The sequence below is a fragment of the Xyrauchen texanus genome, chromosome 38 (assembly GCF_025860055.1).
Source record: "Xyrauchen texanus isolate HMW12.3.18 chromosome 38, RBS_HiC_50CHRs, whole genome shotgun sequence".
Taxonomy (NCBI): Eukaryota; Metazoa; Chordata; class Actinopteri; order Cypriniformes; family Catostomidae; genus Xyrauchen; species Xyrauchen texanus.
Genome location: NC_068313.1, coordinates 18,585,535 through 18,602,453, shown reverse-complemented (window position 1 = coordinate 18,602,453; position 16,919 = coordinate 18,585,535). Strand labels below are relative to the sequence as shown.

Sequence of the window (16,919 nt, the reverse complement as noted above, 5' to 3'; positions counted from 1 at the left end):
TGAAACCTTTCTACAACAATGCCAGAATTGGCTATTGTGTTTAAGCCTGCCCTTTTAGGTGCAAAGCTGACTGGTATAATGTGGGCATGCAAACAACATTCCTCGGAATTTTCTATCTGAGGGACAAAAAGCGCATTGCTCGCACCTCAAAAAACCCTGAGTCCATAGTGCAGCCAGCTTACACAATGTCTCATTCCCTTCATCTCAGGGAACCAAGGTTACATACATAACCGAGATGTTCTCTTACGAATCTGTCCACTTGACATTGCGTCACTAAGCTGACGCTATGGGGAACAGATTCCCATCATGCCGCACTACAAGACATAACCTTCCCAGAGAGGAAACATGATGCCGCGGTCCTGTGGCACCGCAACTGACATGAGTATGCCATAAGTGAATGACCCCCATTAGAAGTCTTCACAGGTGCAAAAATTTGTGCCGAACCGGACCCGTCTATTATTTGAAAGCTTGGACACGTACCATCAAGAACCGAGAAATCCCGGACCTGAAACGGACCAGACTATTATTTGAAAGCTGGGACCCGGACCCGGCCGGGAGACACAGACCCAATCAACACCGATTTCACAGCTGATTGCTATTAACAAGTTAATTTACAAGTTGTGAAAGCAAAACTTTGTGTCTTACATAATGTAACGTTAGTAGCCTGTGCCTGGCCGTGATGCATATAATCCATCCTTCTTGCCAAAGTTGGTAAAATACATCCAGGTTTTCTGTGATTCCTCTCTTGCTGAATGAAACAGCATAGCTTCAAAAGTCCACTTGCTGACACGGATAACAAATGCGACGTTAGCATTGCTAATTTGCAATCATGTGCCTTAACTTGCCTCTGAAATCACTCAGCTTGTTGTGGCTCCACTCCATTTTTCACCTTATATCCTGGCCTGCACTATCTCATCCTAATTTTACAGTGTTGTAAATTACAACTCACACACACAGCATCATCATAATCAGCGCTGTCTGATCACAGACAGGTCTTCTCTGATCGAATTGGGTATTACACATAAAGTTAAACAGACCCGGGACCCGCAGCAATAGAATGGGACCCGACGCTGACCATATAAAACGTGGATCCAAACCCAGGTCGGGTCTTGGGTCAGGGAGGACCCGTGAAGACCTCTACCTCATGGTGAGACAGGAGGGGAACACTCAGAATATATATATGAACTATGGTCATATTGTATGAATTTATTAATTTATTTAATTAACCCCTTCACAGTAGGGGGAAGGAAGCTTGTTTGTAATGAAAATGCCTGTGACTTTTGGGAAATACAATGGTCTGAATGCAGGCAGTTGTGTAAAAAGACTGAGTGTACTTTAACACCAATTGAGATATTTGCACCCTGCGACTCCAGGGTGATCGCATCAACAATCTAGTAAGAAAATCTTTGCTCAGAGAAGGACATTCCTTTCGTGTGTCCTCCAGAGCACGCAAAGAGCTGGTCAGTCTGAATTGGTGGGCGTGCTCAACGTATGTGTGTAGTGCTCGCAAAGGGCATAACAAATGCAAGGACTGTTCTTCATCAGAATTAAATGGAGGAAGGAAAAAGGCTTGAAGATGAACCACCTGCGCTCTGAAGGATGTAGATAGAACCTTTCCTGGGTTTGACAGTGGAATTTGAAAGACCTGGTTCAGACTCCAGACATGAATTGTCAACTGAAAGTGCCTGCAAATCAACGGCTGTTTTACTGAGGCCAAAGCCAGCAGTAATGCCATCTTAAAAGAAAGAACATACAATTCAACATAGTTTGAGGCTCGAAGTGAGGCACCACGAGAGGTTTTAGGACCAAAGTTAGGTCCCAAGTCGGGACTGTAGCCGTGGGAGGGGGATTTAGCTACCCCGTCCCCTTAAGTAATTTTATTATTAAATCATGTTTACCTATAGAGGTGCCGGCTTCAGGTGCGTGATACGTAAATATAGTCGCCACATAAACTTTAAGCACTGACGGAGTGAGCCCTGCATCCAAAGAAAGGTATGAATTTCAGGTATGGGGTAGTTCACTGGGTCTTTGCCGTGTGAAAAGCACCAATTAGTGAACACATTCCATTTGAATGCGTAAAGGCGTTTGTGGACTTTGCTCTACCCTGTAAAATGGGGTTCATTACAGACTGAGCCAATTCTGGCTCGTCTGCAGTGCTTCGATCAAAGGCCACACATGTAGGCTTTACAGCTCTGGCTGGAGATGCCAAATCGTGCCTTGTGTTTGAGAGAGAAGGTCTCTCCTCAGTGGTATTTCCCATGGAGGCCCGTCCAGTATTTCTACCATCTCCAGAAACCAGGAATGATTGAGCCATTTTAGCACAATTGACAGAACTGTTTCCATGTCCACTTGGACTTTCCTGATGACAGAATGAAGGAGAAACAGCAGGGGAATTGCAAACTTGCGTTTCTGGCAACTTATTTACACCACTACTGTTGTGTTGTCCGAACGAATCAGGATGTGGTGATTCAAGATGTCTCTCAAAGCTAGAAAGACAGCCAGTAGCTCTAGGTGGTTGACATGCCACGCTCGTTTCGCACCTGTTCAGGTGTCAAAAGTTGGGCATCCATCAAACATTGCGACCCAACCGGTGTTGAAATGCATCTGTGGTCAGCACTTTCCTTCTTAAAATTTGACCCACCAAAACACGCTGTTGGTAGAAGGCCAGCGCTGTCCATGGTACTAGAGCAGCCAGACAGCAGCAAGTCACCACGATGCACATGCAATGTGGAACATTGCTTGAGCCAGTACTGGAGAGGTCTCATTTGTAACATACCTAACAGTATGACGGCGGATGCTGCCGTCATTCAAAACATGCACACAGTTCATTTCCAGTGGGGCGAGCAATACATCGATACATTTCGTGAACATAAGGGGAGCCAGAGAAAGACTGTTATGAAGAACTTTAAATTGATGTGCAGTTCCCTTGAACGCAAATCTAAAAAGTCGAGTGTAATGCGGTGCAATTTGTATATGAATTATGCGTCCTTCATATCTATTGACGCAAACCAGTCCTGAGGACGATGTGCGATAAGATCTGTTTCTGAGTTAACATTTTTAATGGGCATGTTGCGAGCACACGATTCAAGCGTCTTAGAAATAGAATGGGCTGAAGCCCGCTGTCCTTTAACGGCTACAAGTCCCGCTGTGTGTGTCGCAGTCTGGGTCAGACTCTATTGTGTTTTTTGTGAGGAGACTATGCGTGCAACACCAGCACATCCTGTGATCGACCGTTTTAAACACCCAGTCTGACATGCCCATGAGGGCTTGAAATGCATTTGTGCAGCAGGACAGCAGACTTGTTAATTCATCTGAAAAACCTCCATCGCTTTCTTTGTAAGAAGATTGTGTATTTCTGCTCGTAACAATGGCACATCTTCGGACAGAACCGTGGAAGACAGAACACTGTTAAAATGGGGAGACCGATGTGCAAATTGGATCGTAAAACCATGTTCGATTGTTTGTAGCATCAGTTGTAAATCCCCGTAAGGGCTCGCCACATGACCACGTAACAGGACAGGGGGAAATTTGGTTTGTTCATTATGTGATATAATGCACCGCTCACCGTTGTGAAGCGGTTGTGCATAATGTGTGGGCTTTGAAGTGGGAAAGCTCTTTATTGAAATAGTGTGAGCATCTCGTGCATGTGCAATGAGCGCTGTAGTATTTTTTGCATTCTTAATTGCATGTGATGGAATGTGAGACACAGAAACAACATATTGAACAGCATTTTGAACAACAATATTCCTTTCCCAACAAACAGCAGTGGGGAAGAGAGGAACATCATTGTGTGTCAGGAGTGCGGTGGGTGGTGGTTTGAGCTGAGGTGGCTGCCTTCGTTTGGGTTTTTAAAGCGGGAGCAAGCCGGTTGTGATGAAGTACTTTTCCATTTTTGCTTAAAATGTCTCATAGACAATGAGTGTTGCGGAGTCGTGTCGTGTTGTAGCACTCAGCAAATCTATCCACAGAGTCGCCGAAAAGGCTGGCTGGAGACACCAGAGCAAACTGCAAAAGAGTGGCTTTTTCCACGTCATGCATTTCCATGAGGGTCAGCCAGATGTGACGATCCAAAACCACCAGGTTGCTCATTGACTTGCCAATGGCCTGTACAGTGACTTTCGTGGCTAGCAGCGCTAAGTCTGTAGCAGTGCAGAGCTCTTTGAACGTCTCTAGATTGTAGCCTTGTTCGTCCATTTGCTTGAGGAGCTTAGCTTGGAATATTTGGAGCACTACCATCATGTGAAGTGCTGAACCAGCTTGGCCTGCCTTGGAGTATGCTTTTCCAGTCAATGCGGATGTCAGTTGACATGGCTTGGAAGGATGAACGGGACATGATTTCCATTCCCTGCTACTTGCCAGGCGGAGATGTGCCACTACCGCCTCTTCCACAGGGGGTAGTTGGGCATAACCTTTGTCTTCCCTGTGGTCCACTTCAGAAGAGAGAGGAATCGCTGTGTGATCAAGCTAAATAGGGCATGCAGCAGAATTTTGTCAGTTCATTATGAACTTCCATGAAGAAAGGGACAGATTTGCGGAACGCATTCATATGATGTCGTCCGGACTGCAAGAACCATTTATCAAGGCAAAATTGTTCAGGTTCCTCAGGAGGAGACCACTGGAAACCGAGCTCTTCGACCACCCTTGAAAAGACACGGAGCATCTCCTTGTCAGTGGCGCGTGCACGCTCCTCGCACTCACAGGGGAAAGGGGCGGCAACGTCCTTCATTGACCACTCGAGAGATGCAGCGAGAGACATAACATCATCCCCAGCGTCAGACCCGCCGAATGTGAAGAGGTCGTGCGCTCCTGCAGAGGGGTCGTCACGCACATACTGTATCGGACGCAGTATGGAGATTAGGGAACAGTCCCGTCACACAGAAGAAAAAGGCGCGAAGTTGAGCAGGAAAACGTTACCTGCGCATTCGTGTGTAACAGCTTAGAAAATGTGGCTTCTGCAGTGTTTTCACAAGAGAAAGTTTGTGACCATATTGTTCGTGGGATGCATCATGACCCCAGATAAGAATATAACTTAAGTGAATGTGGCCAAGCAGAGGCATACGAAAGATGCATCGCCATCAATAACAACGTATCCCTTCCAATCAGCCACATCTCTGTTTTTATAAATAAACCTAGCGTGCTCTAAGGTCCGCGCGCTCAGCCCCTCCAGCATCTGTCAATGGCTTATCATCCAGCGCCAGATGTTGCACAACAAATTCGGTGACAACTCGTTGATTTGTTTACATTGCAACAGGCCGAGTAAACATTCGTCACTAAAAAAAATTATAATAATTATCTAGAGGACTAAGGCTATAATTGCTTTATTTAGACATTTGTATGAGATGGTGGAAATGGGGATCTATTGATCACAATTGAGCCCACTGATTGCAGATCTACCATGGCCATATCAAGTTGCACATGGGGAAATGAGAAAAGATAATGTTCGAACAGCTCCACAGGTGAGCATGCTTCGATGTAAAGCTACTATACGAGACGGAAACTATAATATAATTACTATAAACTCACGTCTGACCACTGCAACTCTTAATACACTATAGCTAACGCATCACAAACTTCCATAATATGCATGTAATAAAAAATAACATGTCTTACATCTGCAGCCATTGTATCAATAAACAATGAATCTAAGCTAAATGTGCATACATTCACCACACTATTTTTGTAAAAGAATAAAACATTATTTTATTTTTTTTAAAGCAGGTGAAATGCATGGAACTTACCTCTCTTTTCACGTTCCATAGTAATTTCTCTTTAAATTCTTCATCTGTAGTCGAACCCATTGTCCCTGATTGTTAAACAACCAACGTGCAGCATACACTGGCTGGGGACATAAATATGAACGGCTCGCCTACCTTCCTCCCAATATTCTTTTTATCCTTCCTTCCTTTTCATATAAACGTGTGCACTGACAGCTGAGCTTTGACGCATCTGAGGACTGCTGTAGCACACAATCGCGAAGCCATCTTCAGTTTCTTTATGACGCCATCACCACTGACCCCGCCCCCTCGGCATTGTTGCTCAATGGGATAAATCTTTTCACGCTCCGTACGCCAAAGGCAGTTCAGGACAGGCGTGGACGGCGATTTATTTTTAGCTCTCCTCCACGTTTGACAGCTCAGACTGAGGCGCTTGTGGTGAATGAACTGTTCAGTGCATTGTCATCAGGCGTACATACAGCTGTGCATGACCTAATAATCGCACAGATGCATGCAAACAAAATACATTTATACAATTCTAGTATGTACAGAAAAAAATACAAACACACAGCAAATGGTTCATATGTATTATTTTTATTGTATATTACTATAAGGACTTGAATCAAACACAAAAAAAAAGTCTGCCATAAACAGCACAATAATTATTTGTATTTAATCTGTACTGGTGACATGATTAAAGCGATTAACATTTAAGTTTAACATTTGTGTTAAAAATACTTTAATCATTAAATAATTGGAAGGAAAAATCTATAGTTCACATTTATTCCTTAGACATTAAAAGCTAATTTCTTGTCATCATAATAGAGAAATTAAAAACACAATAAAGTCATTTTCTTGATGCAACACTCCAAGTTCAAAAGCATGAATTCATTTTATCAAACCTATTTTACATGAATAATCTTAAATCACAGTAATGGCCATTCATATAAGGCATGATTGTTAAAAGAAAAGTTCACCCCAAAATTACAATTCTTCTTAATTTACTTATCCTCATGCCATCCCAAATGTGTATGACTGTATTTCTCTGACCAAAAATATAACTCCTTTTTCACTACAAATCTTGACATCAGCAGTTGCCTAAGCGATCATGGTTTCTAGCTTGATTACACTTCCTTGTGCCATCTAGCACTCTGCACATGCATCAAGCACTAGGAAGTGTTATCGAGTTTGAAATCATGATCGTGCCTAGAGACTGCAATGGCAAGAATTACTGTAAAAAAATATATATATTTTGGGTTGTTATCACCCACAACCGACTGAACTGCTTCAGAAGACATGGATTAAAACCTTGGAATCGTATGGATTACATTTATGCTGCCTTCATGTGCTTTCTGGAGCTTCAAAGTTTTGGTCACCATTCACTTGTATTGTATGGACCTACAGAGCAGATATATTCTTCCAAAAACCTACATCTTCATAGAAATCTGGGATGGCGTGTGGGTGAGTAAATGAGAGAATTTTCATTTTTGAGTGAACTACACTTTTACGGAGAATATGATCCCTCCCGTAAGGTTAACAGAAAGAGTGATACATTTGGCAGATTCATTTTGGAAATATTTTATCAAACATAAAAGTACTAAGATTAGGCTTAGTAATTTCTAAAGTGTTTTCCATAAAAAAAATATAATGTTGAGGTAAATAAATTCAAATGAAGGAACTGACAGCAAGCCAAGTCAACCTTATTTGTCAAGTTCACATTATTGCCATTTCATCCCAAACATGGATTGTCAAGCCTCCTCTTACAGCCATTTAACAAAGCAGCAACCTGTTCCGGCGGTGAATTATAAAGTGGTAATATGGTCTCTCAGAGATTAGTGCTGGTAATTAGTGTTTTCCACAGTCAATGTGAACACTGAGGCACTAGTGGCAAAGCCTCAAATAGCAATTAGGCTAATGTCCAAGTGGTCTATCGTCATAAGAGCTGTATCTTTTGATGTGGATGCGACGCACACGCTCCCTCAGCTCCACTGCTTCCTCCTCTTCACTGTGTGTGCAACAAATGTTACGCCTGCGGGTGGCCTCCAACAAGGAGTAATCTGGGACTGGGAGAGTCTCGTAAAGCAGGGCATTTAGCATTTCCTCATAGATTCGTGCCTCTGGAAACTCAACCTGTGACAGAGTTCTTTGTAAGAGTTCTTCGACTTACAAGCTATTAGCGAATCAGCCAATGAGAGTCTCTAAAATAACAAAATGGAACATACCTTGGTCTGCTTCTTCTCAGTAGCATAAACAATCGATGTGCAGCAGATTTCTGATAGCATGCGGCCCTGACCGTAAAAGGACCAGCAGCAGATCTCGTCTCCAATGACATCTTTAATGAACAGTACACGACCACTGTAGCTCAGCGACAGCTTCTCAAACAACTCAATATTCTTGAGTAAGTTGTCATCAGAGTTGCTTTTAAGAATGATTAAGAAAAAAAAAAGTTCCATCATTGGTGGTCAAATAAACATCTAAAAAAAAATTGTAGTAGCCTAGTATTGTCCTAGATTACAAGTATTTTTCGTCCTAGTTTACATGTATTTTTACCTGGTATAGGAATATTTGTTGTTACCCCGGTTGTATAGCAGTTTCACAACAGGCTGTAAGTGGAAAACAACAACTAGCATGAGACGTATTGAAGATTATTTTGTTTTTAAATGAACATAAAAAAACCTAAAAGACAACAAATCACTTGCAGAGAATATTTATATTGCTCTGAGAATCTCACCCTTACGCAGCCCTGTATAAGTCTCTCCTCCTCTTTAGGAGATGTTATGACTGGGATAACACATAATGCTTTTTCTTTATTATCCTGCCAAAAAGTAAAAACAATTAAAGCAATCAGTGCAGAACCTATTTTTCAAAGGTTTTATTTCCTATTTTATCGAGTGCTTTTCCAAGTCTTATATAAAGGGATAGTTCACCCAAAAATGAAAATTCTCTCATAATTTACTCATCCTCATGTCATTCCAGATGTCAGATCTTTTGAAGAATACATCAGCTCTGTTGGTCCATACAATGTAAGTGAATGGTGAACAAAATTTACCAGCATAAACATAATCCACAGGACTCCAGTGGTTTAATCCATGTCTTGTGAAGCAATCTTATTGATTTTAAATTGGAACAGTCTTTTTTCACTGTGCACCTTGCCATTGCAGTCTCTAGGCACAAGACAAGGTAATCAAGCTTGAAATCATGATCACCAAGGATAGTTTATAGTGAAAAAGGAGTTGTACTTTGGTCTGTTCTCACCCAAAACAGATTAAATCCCTTCAGAAGACACAGATTAAAACACTGAAGTCTTCAGGTTTACTTTTATGATGCATTGATGTGATTTTTGGAGCTTCAAAGTTTTGGCCTCCATTTACTTGCATTGTATGGACTCACAGAGCTGAAACATTCTTCCAAAAATATTTGATTTTTGTTCTGCAGAAGAAAGTCAAACTTGATGGTGAGTAAACGATGAGAGAATTTTCATTTTTGCATGAACTATTCCTTTAACAAACCTGCAGAGCCCTCTGGCACATGTCTAACAACCCCTGGATCTGGTAATACTTGGCTTCCGCCATGAGCTCCATAATACCCTGTCTGCTTTTAGGTAAGGTCACAAATCCATCACGGAGATAGCTGAGAATTGAACAAAAGTGCTTCCCACAGCGATCAATTAGAATCCAACCTAAAAAGAACAGAGAATCCGCTTTAAGTTGCGTAAGCACTGTGGGCCAAGGTTAAAGAGGTTTCATCTTATCTCAAAGTGGCTCTGCACTGGCTAAATAACTCACCTTCCATATCAGTAAGCACCTCAATCTTTCCGCTGAACATGGACCTCAGCAGGGTGTCCTGCCGGGTGAGTACTTGCAGTGTTGAATAGTAAAGATTTCCACCAACATTGAGCTGCACATATTTATTGCCAGATACACCATGGTAGGTGCAAGCGTTAGTCTTGGGACAAGCCGCTGAAGGGACTGACACAATGGGCCCAGTGTGTGGTTGGAGCTTGTGCAGGCAGCTCTCTCCTGACATGTCCCGCTGTAGGTAGATAACCACCCTGCACACGATAGGTCGGTTATCCCCCGCCGTGGTGAATGCTGCTAGTGATGCCAAACCTTCGTACTACACATATTCCTTAAACAAAATGCATACGACTTCATATCAGTATATTACAAGACCCTTAGAAATTATTTACAGTACTTATTTATAGTACTTCTACCAAAGAAAAGACAGGTTTGTCATTACTATAAAACTTGAAGGCTCACTAGCAATTACAATGTACTGTCATTTTGAAACGTATGTATAAAATTAAGTGTACAACTATGAAGTCTAAGCCTTATTTTCTTTTTAAAATAGATGTTGATTGTTATGTCCATCCAAAATTACCATGAAAGGGAAACAATCTTTTAAATACGAGTTGTTACAAGATTTAAAATACAATTACAAGATCCCTTTATATTTGTATTTCTTTTTCATAATAACTAAAATCTACAATGAAAATGCACAACCGTGCCATTTATACAGAGATTTATAAAGGGTTAGTTCACCCCCAAAAACATTATAGAATATATCAGCTCTGTTGGTCCTCACAATGCAAGTGAATGGTGACCAGACCTCAGAAAGACCAAACAGTACATAAAGGCAGCATAAAAGTAATAAGACTGCAGTGGTTAAATCTAGATATTCTGAAGTGATATGATAGGTATGGGTGAGAAACAGATCAATATTTACGTTATTTTTAAATGTAAATCTACACTTTCACTTTCATTTCCACATTCTGGTGTGGAAGTGGCTTTCAAATTCAGCCACGTACTGGTTGGGGCTGGTCAAAGGTGGAGATTTTTAGTATATATATAAAAAAACATTTAAAAAAAAAAAAAAAAGGACTTAAACATTGCTCTCTTTCTCACATTTACCTATCATATCGCTTCTGAAGATATAGATTTAACCACTGGAGTTGTTTTTTTTTGGTTCAGGTCACCTGAGAATCACAAGAGAATTTTCATTTTTGTGTGAACTATTCCTTTAATACCAGGCACTTGAATGCGCAAGCTCGTAATCATGCCATGGGTGACTGAGTTGTAAGTGTCCCAATGATCAGTGGATGAATGAACACACTTGCGCAAATTCATGTTCACAATATACTGATTCATGACAATGGGAGCTAGAGAGCTGATTGAGACACACCACAAAACTTTTAATTCTGTAATTTACCAGTGCTCACCCTTATGTTGTTCAAACTGTGGAAGACATAACAAAATGTAAGGGATAGCCTCAGTCACCATTCACTTTTTGTATGGTAAAAAAAAAATAATAATAATTAAATGAAGGTGACTGAGGCTGACATTCTGTCTAAGATCTCATGTAATGTCCCATGCAAGAATGAAAGTCATATGGGTTTGGAACCACAGCAAGGTGAGTGAATAATAACAGAATTTTCATTTTTAGGTGAACTATCCCTTTAAGACATACTATGAAAACACAAAACAGTACGACCTTTTACCTCTAGCAGCTAAACACAACTTTGATGAATGACAGACCAACTAAACTGACAAAGACTACGATTTAGCAATCTCGTGAATTTACATATCTGGGCTATTAACTAATAAATAATTTATACTGTCGTTGCATTACTACATTACAAACAACGCCTATTCAGCTAAATAACAAACATAACGGAAAAAATATCCAAACAAAACATTTCAGTAATGCTGAGCTAAAAGTGGAAAATCGCAGTTGTTAAATAAGTTTAATTCATAACAGTTACAAGAAAAATCAAGTTTGTGGCGAAAAAAGAAACACTTCAGCAAGTAAACTCACCCACTGTGCTGGGCGATTACCTTGAACCCAAAGAAACGATCAATGCGACAGTTTTACTTCAATCACATCTGATTGGAAGAAAAGCAAATATCTGAATATATTAAAAAATAAAACTCTTAACTTCTAAGCGTTCTCTTCTCTGAAAGTGTAACAGCAACAGGTTAAACCGTGACAAGACTGCACTGCCACCATTGGCTAGTTGACGCACACACTAGTCCAGTACTTACAGCAGTGATGGGCGCTTTCGAACCCTTTACCAATCATTTGGTTCAAACCAGTGCTTCGGATCGCGTATAAAACTGGCCAAGTCACGTGATTTCAGGAAAAGAGACTTCATTACGTCATACAGTCTCGAAATGTTTCGCGGTTCCGCTAGGGGGCGCTGATCCCACAGTGAAAACTGAATCGATGTTGAACGCAAACTGATCTCCAATCAGATCAGCAATAACTAAGGTCAACCACACTGATTCAAACAAGAGTTGCTGGTTGCAGTCATCTGTTGCAACATATTTGTTTTACATAAGGTGAATCTGGAATTTTGGCTATAGTATATGATAACACTTTTATTTTTATTTAGTACGTCCCCAATTTCATTACGTTAGAAATGCTGTATACAGTACTGGTTAACACACTCGTCATTTAGCTTAAAATAATAAAATGTGTGAGTTAAGTATTCTACTTGTTACATGTTTTTATATTGTTGAAATGTGGTTATGTTTAGAGGTTGGGGTAGGGTTAAGAGATCTAAAATATTTATTTTAAAAAAACAGACGTATTTATAATCGATTCGTGTATTCAAATATAGTTGTAATGGATTTGTCAATATGTTACATTTCTAAAGCTGTAAATAAGAACAAATGTTTACATTCAGCCCTCACTAACTTACAGTAGTTACCAACAACTGTACATGTTAATAATTATATAAATATTGATGACAATAAATAATCAATATTAAGGAATATAATGTGTAGCATATTTTTTTATAACCATTTAAAATGCTAAAAATATATATTAAAATTAAATTATATATTTATTACAGACAGTGTCAGATTACATTTGGTTTTAATATAAAGCGCAGCATCGCAAGTTAGTATTTTAAATAGTAGATATACAAACAAAGCGTTTCTACCAAGTGAACCTAGAAGGTTAGCAAAACAATGAATCAGTGGCGAGGAGACTAGGGACCGTTTTTAATGGATGTCTATGGAAGAGATGCTTCAGTGTGCCGAATAAGCTGCTTTTGTGAAGAAACAGCTCACCGCTTCGTGAACTGACAGCCTGTTCGCTAATATCCAACGTGTTGTACACTAAACAAACACTTTTGTAGTGAACTATGTGTTGTGTTTATACCATACAAATGCTGTTATATCCATAGTTCTCCTGAGCAACCACTTGGCGGCGCCATTGTATTGTAATAGCCTGTTTTGTATTTCTGGTCTCTAAACGCCAAGTGAAAACTACCGAAACGAGCGATCCAGAGAACAGCTATGTAAGTGTTACTTGGTGTAAAAATGTATTTCAGGCTCAACTTGTGCAGTTGTTGGCTGTCATAACAACATCTACACACTCCGGTGTGGCACTGACTATAAAAAAAGGTAATCTCGTCTGTGTGAAAGATTATTTTGACAATTTTTACAAATGTAATACCTTAAACATTACATTACCCGCTAAGAATATACGTTGGTGCAAGTGAAAACATTGGAGATCGGAAATTGAATCGAATCGTGGAGCACTTCCGCGTTCAAGGTGGATAAGAGAAGACGTTGAAAGATTGGCGACAGGTAGGTGTCGGTTTACGGCCCTCCCCATTTATTTGTATGGTATCCGCAAACGGCCTTTACTGTCGTAACACGCTATTGTATTTTTTGTATTATTATTATTATTATTTATTTTTTGAATAATTCAACAACTTTGGGTTTGAAGACGACAAAAGGATACATTGATCATTTACAAATGTGTTAAAATACCAACAGAAGCACAGTTCGGTTGGCTTTATGATGTTTAGATCATAATATGATACTATAATATTGCAGTGAAAAAAAATATAAAAAACATATATAGAAAAAAAGAAATGCAAAGTTTTGAACTACTAGACTTGAAATTATGTATATGATACTTTGCTTATAAAAACAACAGGTGTATTACATACAGTCTTTCCTTTCATAGTTATGGAAACCAAATTGTACATGCTGATAAGTGAAATCAAAATCATATTGTAAGCTGGTCTTAATAAAATTACAAAGATCAAAGATCATACCAAAATTTTGAAGTGTGATTAAAACTCGAAAATAAAACTTTCTGAGTTGTTACAAAAACAGCACTTAGTGTCTATTGTATTTTTAATTATTTGAATAAAAGATTTAGACATTTCAACAATTTGAAAACAACCTCTCTGACTTTATTAGTCCAAAAATATTTCAATGGTAAGGTCCATACCTTTTTCCTAGGGATACTGTCAACAAATCCATTCCTATAAGAACTGACATATGGGACTGTAACAATCTCCTCTTGAAATGAAGCTCGATTTGTTATTTCAATTTGTTATTGTTATATTATTTTTTTCCTAGGAATGGTTGAGAAGTACGCCTCTAGAAGTATTTAAGGGGTCTATCTAAAGTTACAGTCAAATTAGAATGTTGACCTCTTAAAAGCATTACAGCATCTGAAGGTGTTGCATCACAGACTATTGAGAATCCTTTTTGTGTGATATGTATTTTAAATTTCATCAGAAATTCCTTGTAAGTTAAAATAACTACTTCAGGACTCAAAAGTTGACCAACCAATAAGATAATTTTTTACCCAGTTTTCAAAAAATATTGATTTATTTTTATGCAAGACATTTCTGTTATTCTATATAATATATCTGAGGGAAAAATAGTGTTTGTAAATTAAGGACCATGCTAATTGCATCTGTTTATGAAAATTTGATAACTTAATGGGGATTTTACTAATATACTAAATTTTATTAAAATAATCTTTAATCCAACACGCGAGTGTATCGTTATCAGTCGTTACGATCTCTCCAATGCCAAAAAAAAAAAAAAAAAAAAAACGTGGCAGTTGTTACATAAAAGATCTGTAAAAGACCAATTTCTACAGTGGGACTTTTATGTTGCAATTTGCACAAGCTCACAGTTAATGTTCTAGACTTGTGAAAGTAACGCAATATCTCCATAATGTGACTCTTTGCGTGTTAAACATGACAATATATTTAATATTATCAAATCAGATATAGGATTAATTAATTATGTTGTGTGTGTGTGTGTGTGTGTGTGTGTGTGTGTGTGTGTGTGTGTGTGTGTGTGTGTGTGTGTGTGTGTGTGTGTGTGTGTGTGTGTGTGTGTGTGCGCGCGCGCTTGTGTATGTTTTATTATTCCAAAAAGTAGAACGAAAATGCCAGGGGTGTACATACATAAACATTCAAAAACATATTATTAAAGTATATAAACATTATAAAAATCACAGGGAGTAATGGTTTTTATGGCTTGAGAGTTGCTGGAGGTAGTAGCAAGAGTAACCAAATAGGATTTTAAATCCTTACAAATAAATATTAAAATTTACATTTGTGTATGAAAAACTTTGCTTAAAAAAATATACATATATATATATATATATATATATATATATATATATATATATATATATATATATATATATATATATATATATTTAAACATATCTTTTAAACCTACATCAAAAGTATGACAGCCAAATAAGACATATTTGTAGAAAAACAATACTGGGAACTTATTTTATTTATTTGGAAAGCAAAAAAAGTGAACAATTCTATACATTTAAGTGCATATACATAAAAGGAATTGACAATAGATAAAAACATTAAATAACAAAAAAAAAAACTTAAGATTTGTCCTGGTTCACAGCACACATAATATATATATATATATAGAATTGTTCACTTTTTTTGCTTTCCAAATAAATAAAATAAGTTCCCAGTATTGTTTTTCTACAAATATGTCTTATTTGGCTGTCATACTTTTGATGTAGGTTTAAAAGATACGTTTAAATATATATATATATATATATATATATATATATATATATATATATATATATATATATATATATATATATATATATAGAAGAACATTTGTTATTCATGCAATCTTAAATACTTTACTACATACTAAGTAGCTTTTTAAGATACCTCTGCTTGTGCAAATACAATTTTGCTACAAGAATAAAAGAAAAAATATCAATACAAACTAACGCTTTATTTTCGTGTTCACAATAACAGATAATATCCTTAATGCAAAAAATATAATTTTTATCAACTGTAATACAATAATCACCCCCAGTTCATTACCACATACCACAAATATCACATAGAGTCGTTACCAGGGAACTTTCATAAGCTTTTGACGATGACAGTTACGACATTTCGAGATCCGCCTTCATCACTATTTTCATTGGTCCGGCTGCCTGTCAATCACTCCAAATGTAACCAATCAAAATCGTTTGTCCTTTCCACTCGTGCCCCCGGTAATAGCTGCATCACATTCAAGATGTCGGCGGTGTCAATGTATCCCATGTGTGTACGGGCGAGCCGGGGCCTCTTCAGACTGCGACAGGGCGCCAGCTCAGCCCAAGCGGTGCTGGATGTTGTCAGGGCACTTTCGGCTGACACCACCAGTCGTAGTGCCACAGGAGGTCTGGCCCAGGCGATACTACAAGAAAGTCTTCAGCAACAGCAGAAAAGCCAGGTACGAGTTAGTGCTGTGACCGTCTGACATTCCGATTAGACAGCTTTTTAGTGTATCAGTAAAAGCATATGCGCTCTCTCATTTGTAAGTGCTGAAGCGTTGAGATTATTCACGCAAAAACGACCACAAATGGTCCAATTCTTAAGTCTCTTTCATAGTGTTGACAGGTGATGGTTTGAATGAAGTCAGGCTCACGAGTCATTGTTATATATGAGAAACTCATCACATTGGTAATATGTACCTTATACAGGTATCAAACCTATACCATATATTGCATTAAATATTTATTGAGCCTTCTAAATGGTTGCAGTTTTCAAAGGGTTGAATTGTTGGTGTACAATTAGAGTAATAGTATCTATATTAAATATTTGCATTTCTTCTGTGGCTTAATATGTTTAGAATAAAAAATGCCATAAATAACAAACTATCAGTGTGTGTGCTGTTGTGTGACTTCATTATATATTAGTGACTTTCTCATTGAAGTTGCAGCATGCAAGGTCAGGAGCCTTCTATTGACTGCAGAATACAAATGAAGGCTGATTCTGTCGAAGGACAGTTGATCTATTTTACTGACATTTCAGTAGACCCTTCAAAATTGTTATTGGTGCATATCACAGGAATGATTGTAATTATCTGCTGTGTATGAAAGTCCAGGTTTAAGGCAAGAGTT

General features: G+C 38.5%; 3 protein-coding genes across 8 annotated transcripts in view; 1 reads left to right on the top strand and 2 right to left on the bottom strand.

Moving 5' to 3' along the window:
- LOC127631797 (small G protein signaling modulator 2-like) overlaps positions 1–5,875 on the bottom strand; it is a 99,657-nt gene extending 93,782 nt beyond the window's left edge. Inside the window, exon 1 of the mRNA XM_052110143.1 lies at positions 5,739–5,875. Coding sequence (XP_051966103.1) covers positions 5,739–5,798 — 60 coding nt within the window. The 5' untranslated portion in view covers positions 5,799–5,875. The remainder of the gene's footprint in view (positions 1–5,738) is intronic.
- A 441-nt stretch (positions 5,876–6,316) lies between these two features.
- LOC127631932 (BTB/POZ domain-containing adapter for CUL3-mediated RhoA degradation protein 2-like) lies at positions 6,317–13,307 on the bottom strand. Of its 5 annotated transcripts, XM_052110343.1 has the most exons (8): positions 11,756–11,812; positions 11,529–11,596; positions 9,500–9,842; positions 9,224–9,393; positions 8,446–8,529; positions 8,265–8,317; positions 7,937–8,132; positions 6,317–7,844 (listed from the first exon to the last, which is right to left on the bottom strand). In XM_052110343.1, the coding sequence occupies exons 3-8, from the start codon at positions 9,738–9,740 to the stop codon at positions 7,626–7,628; spliced, it is 963 nt and encodes a 320-aa protein (XP_051966303.1). In that variant the 5' UTR covers positions 9,741–9,842; positions 11,529–11,596; positions 11,756–11,812; the 3' UTR covers positions 6,317–7,625. The 5 variants fall into 5 exon arrangements, with proteins under 5 accessions (XP_051966303.1, XP_051966307.1, XP_051966306.1 ...); XM_052110347.1 differs by lacking the exons at positions 11,529–11,596; positions 11,756–11,812 and adding an exon at positions 13,176–13,307; XM_052110346.1 differs by lacking the exons at positions 11,529–11,596; positions 11,756–11,812 and adding an exon at positions 13,193–13,296.
- The window catches only part of LOC127631931 (mitochondrial import inner membrane translocase subunit TIM50), a 36,655-nt gene continuing 32,718 nt past the window's right edge, over positions 12,983–16,919 (top strand). Inside the window, exon 1 of one of the 2 annotated variants that reach the window (XM_052110341.1) lies at positions 12,983–13,123. Coding sequence is in view for 1 of the 2 variants with exons in the window: in XM_052110340.1 (XP_051966300.1) it covers positions 16,052–16,249 (198 nt within the window). In the remaining variant the exon portion in view is untranslated. Of the gene's footprint in view, positions 13,124–16,040; positions 16,250–16,919 lie in introns of those variants that run through there. The other variant, XM_052110340.1, reaches the window with a different exon arrangement.